Source organism: Limanda limanda, chromosome 9 (assembly GCF_963576545.1).
Source record: "Limanda limanda chromosome 9, fLimLim1.1, whole genome shotgun sequence".
NCBI classification, from domain to species: domain Eukaryota; kingdom Metazoa; phylum Chordata; class Actinopteri; order Pleuronectiformes; family Pleuronectidae; genus Limanda; species Limanda limanda.
In genome coordinates, this window is record NC_083644.1 from 20,522,017 (window position 1) to 20,533,174 (window position 11,158).

An 11,158-nucleotide genomic window follows, 5' to 3' on the forward strand; every position below is an offset into this window, starting at 1 on the left:
GCAGAGGGCAATGCTATTCTATCTTATAGCAGTTCTTCAATTTACCAGGGAATCCAGACATTAACTGTGTTATTGAGCGTCATAATGAATTGTGAGAGGAGGACAGCCAGGCCGCATGTGATGGAGATAAGCACAACTGTGGTGAATATGTGGATATGTGATGGTGTGAATCTCTTCAGCTTGATCCTCCAGTGAACAATCAATCTGCTGCAGCCATTCATCTACTCCATCTAGTCCAACTCCTTTTTTCTAGCTACATATATTACATATTTATCAATTCCATTATAAATATCAAACATCCTCCTTTCTCAGAATAGTGCTCAGGAACATAAACGCTCACTGGTTCCTTTTATTTATTTACCTGTGTCTTTCTTTTGGACTTAGACTTAACAGTTCATTGACGAGTTGTTTCATTATGAAAACAATGATGATGCTGTGAAACTGTTGCCACCAACACTCACAATCCCTCACACCTCTCTCTTCTATCCTTTAGTACAAACAAGTGGAGCAGTACATGTCCTTCCACAAACTTCCGGCCGACTTCCGACAGAAAATCCACGACTACTACGAGCACAGATACCAGGGCAAGATGTTTGATGAGGAGAGCATCCTGGAGGAGCTCAATGAGCCTCTGCGCGAGGTATGACAACACCATCCAACACCCAGCACCTACTATAATGTGATCAGTGGCTCACAAAGACACACAGCTCTCAACCCAGTTAGTGGATCAGAATAAATTCATTACAAAGTTCATGTAAGGACCCATGAGTACTTTCAAACCTACCTTGTTTGGTCAGGAGATTTAGATTTGTCAGTTTTAGGTGTGAAGGTCCAGATCCAGACAAACAGACAAAAACATGTATGGATTTACATATTATTTCTTCTTAATTTACTCATATTCTAGATATTCAGTTTAGTCACCTGCAGCTTATAACAGTCTTCACTGAAAATACACAAAGGTAATTTTCACACTGACTTTATTCTCCTACTCACCCAAATATTCAAATTAAAGAGCCAAATTTTATTTACATCAAAGAATGAACTCTACCAATCACACATGTAGTTCACACTCAAGATACCCACATCATCAATGGTTGCATCATCAGCTGTGCTTCTTCAGATGCTGAAGCAAAAAACAATGTCTTTGTCATAATGTAGGAAATCGTCAACTTCAACTGTCGTAAACTGGTGGCGTCCATGCCGCTGTTTGCCAACGCCGATCCCAACTTTGTGACCGCCATGTTGACCAAACTGAGATTTGAAGTCTTCCAGCCCGGAGACTACATTGTCAGAGAGGGCACCATCGGTAAGAAGATGTACTTCATCCAGCACGGCGTGGTCAGCATCCTCACCAAAGGAAACATTGGGATGAAGCTGATGGACGGATCCTACTTTGGAGGTTTGTTGCTGTTTACTGTCAAATCTGACAAGTTAGTTTTACTTAAAAAATATGGGAAACCGATTGCATTAAAAAAGGTAGGGGAAATAATTTAGTCTATTTTTCTCATTACGGAAGCCACCATGTTTCTTGGAGGAGCCCAGATAGGACAAACTAAACACTCTTTGAGTTTTAATGAAAACTCAAGGTTACCACAGGTTCTCTTTCATGTTTGGAGGGGAGGGTGAGGTGAGGGGTGTTCAGCTGCCACATGCTGCTTCACCACTTTATGTCACTAAATTCTACAAGCTGCAACTTTAAGTTATGCTGGGGTTTTTAGCGTCCGTTCACCCTCTGCAGTTGACTAAAGTTCACTGACAGCAGCGTTGATGTGCCGGCAGCACAGGGTGAGGCTGCAGTGGCAGGGACGCATGGCACACAAATCACACAGCCAATTAATAACAGCTAATTAGTAGCACAGAACAGTGAGGACGGGGTCATTTATAATGTCACCCCCTGCCACCAGGGAGGGAATCGCAGGTCTCTCTTCATACATAAATCTAGCAATGAGCTTGGATTGGAGGGACAGCTGACTTTAACTGCAGCAGCAGTGAGTGTCTGTGGTAAAATCTTTGAATTAGTAAGTAACAGCAAATAGTCCTATCAAGCCCTACATTTTTTATAAAATGTTGCTATTCTTACGCTTTTGGATGTGGACTTAGGGTTACATGTTTTATACATGTTACAGATTGACATTAGGACTTCCTCTCTGACAGGCTGAGTAAGATCATACGGTTCAATAGGTATCATCTCCCCCATCATATTTCAGTACTACCATCCTAGAATTCCATTTTTCACTTGGATCTGTTTTTATGCCAGATATTTCAACAATGCCTTGAGGGAATTTCTTCACATTTGGTATAAATATGCGGTTGGACTCAAGGATGAACTGATACAATATTGATGGTCAAAGGTCACAGTGACCTCACAAAGCAAATATCTGTTTTGCCTTATTAAAAGTATATCTCTGAGATGCCATTAAGGAAACCTTTCACATTTGGCCAGACATTCACTTGGAATCAAAAATTAAATCACTTGATTTTGGTAGCCAAGGTCAAATGTCAAGGTCACACTGACCTTGCATCCCTGTCAAATACAGGTTTTTCGTTTTTAATGTAATATCCCGGGAACCTCTACTGGGAACTTGACGCATTCTCACTTGGACTCAATGATGAGATTTATTTTGTCGAAAGTGGCCATAAAAACATGTTGTTGGCCTCTTGAATGTGATATTAAAAGACTGCCTGAGGGAGTTTCTTCAACTTTTGTTGTCAGACTCAAAGATGAAGTGATTACATTTCAGTGGTCAAAGGTCACACTGACCTCATATGAATTGGAAAAAATACAGATATACAGTATGTACATGGAAACTGCCCTGGTCGGCGGAGGCATTCAACTGCAGTGCTGTAATTCTATAAGATTTAGAACAATTTTTCTGGTTTTTAGATTTATGGTGAAGACCATGCTGTCACAATACATTGCCTTAAAGTCAGTTTATTCTTATAATTTGAATTAGTTAAAGTAGGTGCAAGCACTGATTGAGGTTAAATAGCTCTCCACCAAAAGGCTGTGTTACATAATATTGTGGGTCTTGTAATACTGGACTCACTTCTATGAATTTTGTTTACAATTAATGGTGGGCGGGTCCGAGATTTGGTGCTGCCATGATGGTCATCACCACAATGATCACAGTTTCAATTGGGACACGCAATATAGCCAGATTTTGTTGCATGCCATGCTAAGAACCAAGGAACGATCAAGGAAAGAACATGTCAATATTGGTACTAAACAGAAAGAGTTTTCAGTAAACATATCAGGAAATAGACCATTAAAGGATAATTTTATATATTAAAAATATAGGGGCAGGAAACAGTGCCTTGACTGTAGGAAAAAGATGATTGGTGTCATGATGCCATACTGTTTGGACTATTCAAATAAATGCTAGAATACATTTCACCCATCATTGATTTCTCTGCATTTTTCATGATATTTGAGAATGACAGCTGCCCTATCCACAAGCTGCAAATGGTTATCCCGTGGTGTTAAACAGCTTATTAATTCAGCCCCAGCGGCTTCTTCATACAGATTATCATCCTCTCCCAGCACTCACCACTTCCACTGTAATGATGCTTGAAATATGCAAATGCATGTGTTATGCGTAACCAGGAAAATCCCAAGAGACACTTTATGAAAAGATGTCTTCGGCATTTTATTGAGAGTTTTTCCACAATTCGTACAAACCTTGAAAATAATAAATGTTAGCCTTCCAAACACAACTGAGAATGGTTTGGTCAAGATGTCTGTCCACTGACATCTCAGCTATTTTGACCAGATTATATGTAATGAATAAGCTGTTTATCAACAGACAGACTGATGTTTTGACTGCCTGTCACAGCTCTGTCTTTGTACAGTACATCCCACAGCTTAAACTTTCATTACAGCAGTTGACCGTAAGACGTCTAACCACTCATGTCCTGTAAGCACAGTGACTTCTCTCTGTGTAAGCTATTAAACATTAATATACCAGGGAAATATAAATCCTTTATTAGATACGTGGAAAACATAGTCACACTGAAGGTCGCACTTAAAAAAAAAAAAACTCTGAATAAAAACCAACTGAGTCGTGAGTGTATGTGGTTCATGTGAATGTACTGTATGGTTTATAGGCCATGGCCTGGATCATATCACTAAACTTAAATTAAAGAAAGAAAAACATTTTGACAAATGAAAGAGACTATCTTGGGTTTTTTTCTGCACCACCTTTTGAGTTTAGTCCAAACCAAAATAACAGGTGTTGTCAATCTAATCTGCCAACTCGCGACAAAAAAGCAAATATGCATGTTCTCCAAAGTCTCAAACGACCCCCCAATTTTTGCATTCTTTAATTTCTATTAGGGTTTTTTTATTTGGAAGTAGAACCATTTTCCCTGCTCTGCTGCTACAGATAGTCATGCACAGACTGATTCAGTCCAGTGCCACCATGCACGTACGAGTGGAGTCTCCTTGTATTTCATCCCCCCCCCCCAGAGAGTGAGGAGAGGTCGACCTTTTTAGGCGAGGTGAAAGGAGGGCATATGGTTGTCAAGACAACAGTCATCCCCAGCCCATAGATGAGGAAAGCTAAGATACTAGAGGGAGGGAAAGAGAGAACAACTGAATGTAATGAAGCTTAGCCCCACATCTCCAAATATAGTTTAGTTCCTTAACATAACTGTACAGTGCTGCAGGAAATACTCAGTGTTACTGTCAGTGCGTCATCCTGACTCCACACAGCGACTGCCTGCATTAAACATTTTCACTATGATCGCACATTTTCACATAGTTTTGTACATCCCACACACATTTTAAGATCTTTTTTTATTTTTATTGTAACAGTGTTGCTACAATATAAAGTGTTGTGGCCTGGCCTTTCTTTAAAATCTGACCAACAGCCCCTTGTCTGGTTTATTCCCCCCCGATCAGAGATCTGCCTGCTGACCCGAGGTAGACGGACGGCCAGCGTGCGAGCGGACACCTACTGTCGCCTCTACTCCCTCTCTGTGGACAATTTTAACGAGGTGCTGGAGGAGTATCCCATGATGAGGAGGGCCTTTGAGACGGTGGCCATTGACAGACTGGACAGAATAGGTAAGGAAACCCGGACAAGGTTTTGCAAACTCTGCTCATTAGTGTCTTATGGATTTGGGCTAGAGCTTGGCAATATAACAATATCAATAATTAGCACAATACAATTTTCATCATTAGCAATATAATAGATGCACAATATTTTTATATATTGACATAATCCTGATATATTTTGTCAGCAGGAGATAAAACACACAGTTTATCAACTTCAGATCTGTTGAATGATTTTCGCTTGTAATTCTCTGTTCAATCTTTAACACCATAACCTTTACATCGGAGCAACAATCTGTCTCTAAAAAAAAATATTTGTCCATATTGTCTATTCGGGCACATGTCTTTCACATGATCCTTTAAATTCAGGTGCTAACTGAGTTATATTACTATTCTCGGATTGTGTAGAATTACCTAATTACTTGAATTTGATTTTTTTCCCATCCAACATAATGTCAGATACATTTTTACTCAGACAAATTGCTGGCATGAAATTTGTCAAATTATTGTCCAGGCAAACACCTCACAAGCCCATGAAGCATTTATGTTTAAGTCCTTTTTTGTATTTCCATAAATATACTGTATATATACGGATAAACATTTTAAAAAAAACCCTCCATCCTGAACTAATAAATGAAATGCATTAAAGAGATTAATTCCTGGAAAATTGGCATCATATCTTCCAGATACAACCCACAGGTATGGATGATTCATTCATATGATGAAATGAAGCATAAGGAGAATGTGTCCATTCATTAGCATGATGTCTATGTCTGACAGCTGTGTTGTGATGTATGACTGGTGCTGACAGGGACAATGTGTGGGGCGGAGAAAAGGAAGTGAGTGTAAAAGTGTATTCATGGCTGTGAATCACTCATATATTGGGTTTATTTGTGTAATAGAACCGAATGTTTTCTGTGGAAAACAGTTCCTTAACAAGGTGTGTGTGTGAGAACTGAAATATGACAGAATGCGTTGAGCAAGGTCACCTGTGTTACTGTACCTCTAATCCCTCTCTAGATGCATTAACTAATTTGTTCGAATGAATGCCCAGCAGTGACCATCCTTGCTTTGTTTTTTCAAAAACGCAAACACACACACACACAAACAAACACACACACACACACACACACACACACACACACACACACACACACACACACACACACACACACACACACACACACACACACACACACACACACACACGGCTGTCTTACTGGAGCCTTGGGAGCTCATTGTAAGGGGGTAAACAAAACGTGCTATTTTTTTTTGTACTCTGACATTATGCCCCCCCAAGGTCAGCAATGCAGCTGATGTCACATCCCCCTGTCACATGACCACACTTCACATGTTAACAAAAGCCCTGCATCTGCCAGCTGTTGCCATAGCAGCCAGATTCCACACATGAGCAGCCTTCAGTCAGTCAGATCATGTATTTGGGGGGGAACTGACCTCTCTGCTTCAGGAGCTAATCACCAACTAAATATCCCCACTTGATTCCATGTGTACTTAATACATATTAATGACCACTAACGGGATCTTAATTAACTCTCCTCCAGAAAAAAGGATCAAACACAGTGGGGGTTATCACAAGTCATTGTAAGAATATAAAATCGAATGACACACTCTAAAATAATGACTCAACATATCGTTTGAACTGTAAACAGTGATGGATGCAACTTGACAAGACCCCTAATTTTAAAATTTAAATAAATCCGGCGCTTCCAACATTATCCTCGTCTAAAACCTTCATATCTCAAAGTTCTGTCATGTTTGACAAGAGTTTTTTGTTACACATCACAACAGTTCAGACTGATGCATGATTACACATGTTATTTATGAAACCAGGCTTCCTACGTCAGCCATACCCTATAAAACATCAAATAATATTAGCTTACTCATATACAGAAGAAGAAGAAGCTGGAGGATTATTTGTCATTAGATCATACAGTTGAGAATATGCTTGTTAACACAGTGTCACCTAATATCAGGAAACAGTATACCAGTGATTTAAGGGTTTACAAAGGTCTTACATTGGAATTATAGTGGATGTGTTGTACCTGTGTTTGCTTATGACTGCTACAGAGGCAGCTTCAGCTTATCACTTGCTTTGGTTTCTTATGGATTCTGATCTATAACTGACTTTTAACCTCTAGTGGCACCTGGGACAACTTGTGTTCCTATCTCCCCATGTGGATGCCCTGTTCCCTTTTCTTTCAGCCCACCCTCAAGTTCCATCAGCAAGTTAGTCTCACCCTGAGGCGTTGCCTGTACCATATGTTTTATACTGACCATTCTCCAGGAAGTATAGATTCAGACCATAACTATGATGAAGACCTGGCTCCTCACATGTGAAGCCCATGCTGTAATCTCTGTATATTTGGCACAGCTGGAATCAATGAAACATGCTAGGAGGGCAGAAGAGTCATCACAGTCAACATCTGCCTCCTCCCATCCCTCTCCTTCTGGAGACCTTTTCCTTAAGTAGGTATGACTCTCTAGCCCACCTTCTGCATTGGAGAACCAAGTTTACTGCTAATGATGGTGGTGCGGAATAGCTATATGCACTACTTCAATTGTCCCTAGGCCCATGCGCACGTCTCGACATGTTCAAGTCCCTCCCTGTCCTTAAGGTACAACAGATGTTGTATCATCCCAAGCTTGTTCCAGAGCAGCATTTGTTGAGCAGGAATTGACCCTGTGGCTGTCATTTAGCATTAACATCATTATCAATGGCTGGCTGCTCCGGATATACCAACACTTCAGCCCATCCATCCTTTAAATTGCCAGAGAAAAATGGTCAAAAGGAGGTATTGTCCAACAAATGAATGCATCCTGATCCATCATCTGAAACATCCGATTCAGTAGTGGCGATCTTATTTGTGTTTTTTTCACAGAGAATCATCCCTCCTGGTTTGTATTTTCTACTTTTCTCCTTAACTGAATAAAAGAAAGCTGCATAATGAGGGTTTGTCTCCCTCAATTTGTCATTATTTCCTTTCTTCCTGTGCAAGTAATTCACTCTTTAGAAAGAACCCTTTGCCAAATAGGCGTTTTCCTGTCTCTGTTCATTAAGAAGAGATATGTCTCTGTTTACCTCCTCCATCACTGTTCTTGTTCATTATTAGAGCGGATTTAAGACACAAAAATGTTCAACAAACTCGTCTTACTTTCCTGTCAGCAGTAAAGATTGAATTTCAACTCTTCATGCTTCTGCTGGCACAGTCATGGTCAGTGATAAACCATGTGAGGACAGATGTGAAGACTCTCTCACACTCTTCCCTTCTATGATGTTTCAATCATGACTCGTGTAGTGGGTGCAGCAGTATGTTTTATTGCTTATGGCTATTCCCCTTCTCATGAGTCCCCTGAAGTCTGCACAACTTTATCGATGCTGCATTGATTTACATTTTGATAGTGTGATTGTACTGTAGGTATTCCTAAACTCTGCAGCATTCTGCAGTTCGATGATCGGTCATCTGCATTCAAGGGTATTCAACAAACCTCCTCCTCCTCGTCAGTTTCACTTACTGGTGAAAAGTCACAGTCAATTAAATCTGGGTGCGTCATTCACACCTTGATGCCACACAAGAGTTGTCAAGGTAATTTTTAACTTGTTATGGTGGTGTGGCTGTAATGAGAGATCATCAGTCACCTGATTTTAAGCGTGAAGTGAACTGAAAATGCTTGGGAGGGGACATCAGATTGCCATAGACCTCTGAATCCATACAAGAGAAGTTAAAAAAAGTGGTTCTTCCTTGACCTTGATTGGGTTCTTTGCCTATCCACAGGTTTGTGAAATTCTTGTTGTATCAGACTTCTACACAATCTACTGTACTTCTTTTCAGATTTTTGAGTGTGTGGCTACAAGGGGGTTAGGGGAGCCCATGTGATGCTGGTAATCTAGTAACTCTCATGCCATCAAGTTCAAATACTGCAACTGTTCTAGCACAAGGACGGTCACAGCTGCATACATACCTATAGAGCTAGAATTACACCAAGGTAACTTCTATTTTCTACTAGAGGGCCAGTGCATGCAGAGTATCTGAGTAAATATACACAGACACACACACAAATGCATCACCTAATCGGCTGTTTCATATGAAGAAGCACAAATTAGCAGACATACTCTGTCACAATGTCATTGCTGAGGTAAAGCTACAAAAACACGGACTCTCTGTCCCCATGTCAGGGAAAATATAGGTTATGTGTAGGGCACTGTGTGCAGTATCACCAGGATTGGAATGAAATAGAAAACTGTACATGATGAAGTTCTAATTTCTGTTTCAAGCAAAAAAAAGGCAATATTAACGTTTTTTAGAACCATTAGTATCTACTTCAGCAACAGTACTCTTTTCTGTCTCTGTCTCATTTCAGGCAAGAAGAACTCGATCCTGATGCACAAAGTTCAACATGATCTGAACTCGGGTGTTTTCAACAACCATGAGAATGAGATGATCCAGGAGATAGTGAAATATGATCGGGAGATGGTTCAACAGGTGGATGTACCACGACCACGGGCCATGTCCATGACACCTTCTCTCAATAGTGGGATCTTTACTCCTCCGGGTTCCTCCAACCAGCTTCAAAATTCAGCAATTGCCACTTTGCAGCAGGCAGTCGCCATGAACTTTTGTGCCCCAATGCAGGGGAACTCAGTGGGAGCAGGGAACATTCAGTCTCCAAGGATGGTGAGGAGGTTCCAGGTGGTGCAAAGTGTATCCAGCCCTGCCTCAGCCTCTCCCCTGCAGGCTCAGCTCCTTGCTTCTGGTGTTTTTGCTCCGGTCCTGACCAGCCCTCCTATCCAGAGCCCGCTGGCTGTTGGAGGACGGTCATTCCATTATGGCTCCAGTGCACTGGCAGGTCCCACCTCAGGCTCCCAGCTTTCACTGGTCCAGCAGCACATAGCCAGCCCTGCACACCGGCTCAGCACCCATAAGAGCACCCATTCCTTGCAAATGGGCAGCCTGAGCCAAGACGCCAGAGCCCTGTCAGTCTCTCAGCCCTCACTGCCTCATGAGGGGGCCCAACCAGGAGCTCCTAGTCCACCCCATTCTACACGAGTCTCCTCTACTTCCATTGGACCCCCCCAGACCCCCTCAGGTCACACAGGGGTTCGGAGCGCTATACCACTCAGGGTGGTACTGCCCCACCAAATGTCTGTGGGGGCATTCCCTGTAGCATCGCTGCCTGGTTCTGCACAGAGTTTTGGGGCTGTTGCAGGACTGGCAGTCGGGGGTGTGGGAACAGGTCTGGCGGACTCGGGACGACCCAAGAAGGACTCTGTTGTGAGCCTTCCTGAGACAGACCACATCAAAGTTAGATCCAGGCTGTCATCAAACTTGTGATGGTAATCAAACTCTTGCAGGAGGGACTCAGTTAGGGGGGGGGAGTTCACTGCACGGACACAGGAGGATTTCTGTCCCCCCCTACAGCTCCTCTTCTCTCTACTCACGCCAGTTTGACTCTCCGAATGTATGAATGTTGACTGAGTGGCTGCGAGGATAATCTTAGAGATGACTGTTCTAATATAATAAAGTCTGTATGGTGACTTGTGAATCTGCAGCATCAAGACATTTCTACTCACACAAATAGTAGATGCACATAACAGTAGTGGTAACGTAGCATCTGCCGAACTCCCCCTCCTTTATTTAATGTATTTCAGTAAGTAGTTAAAACCAAATGGGTATATCTGCTTCACCGTCCATTTCATTCCGCTCATTTAACGGAAATCTGGGGCCAGATGGGACTAAAAGAAAATCAGGGACCTGATAACAGAAGTTGGCACTTTAATGTGTCTTAACTACTTTATCTACCACATTATTCTTCTCACAAAGGCATAATAATCCATGGCTTCATAGAAAGTCATGAACAATTTCGATATTGAAATAGGTGTGTTTAACTGTTGTTGACTCTCAACTCAAATAGAACATCAGAGCAAATGTATAAGCACAAAAGTGATATATATATATATATATATCACTCCCTTTTCGCCACCTTTATTCCAGTTGTTTAAGGTCATTGATATGAATGTTTGTACTGTATGTAGATCCAATCTGAATCTAGTTGGCCTCTTTTGTAAATCTTCCCTGCCTCTGATTG

The 11,158-nt window shown here is 41.5% G+C and overlaps 1 protein-coding gene across 1 annotated transcript in view; it reads left to right on the plus strand.

Annotated features, from left to right (window-relative positions):
- hcn2b (hyperpolarization activated cyclic nucleotide-gated potassium channel 2b) overlaps positions 1-10,404 on the plus strand; it is a 35,641-nt gene extending 25,237 nt beyond the window's left edge. Inside the window, exons 5-8 of the mRNA XM_061078442.1 lie at positions 494-640; positions 1,159-1,399; positions 4,901-5,065; positions 9,434-10,404. Of these exons, the coding sequence (XP_060934425.1) occupies positions 494-640; positions 1,159-1,399; positions 4,901-5,065; positions 9,434-10,404 (1,524 nt within the window). The remainder of the gene's footprint in view (positions 1-493; positions 641-1,158; positions 1,400-4,900; positions 5,066-9,433) is intronic.
- Positions 10,405-11,158: the final 754 nt, after the last annotated feature.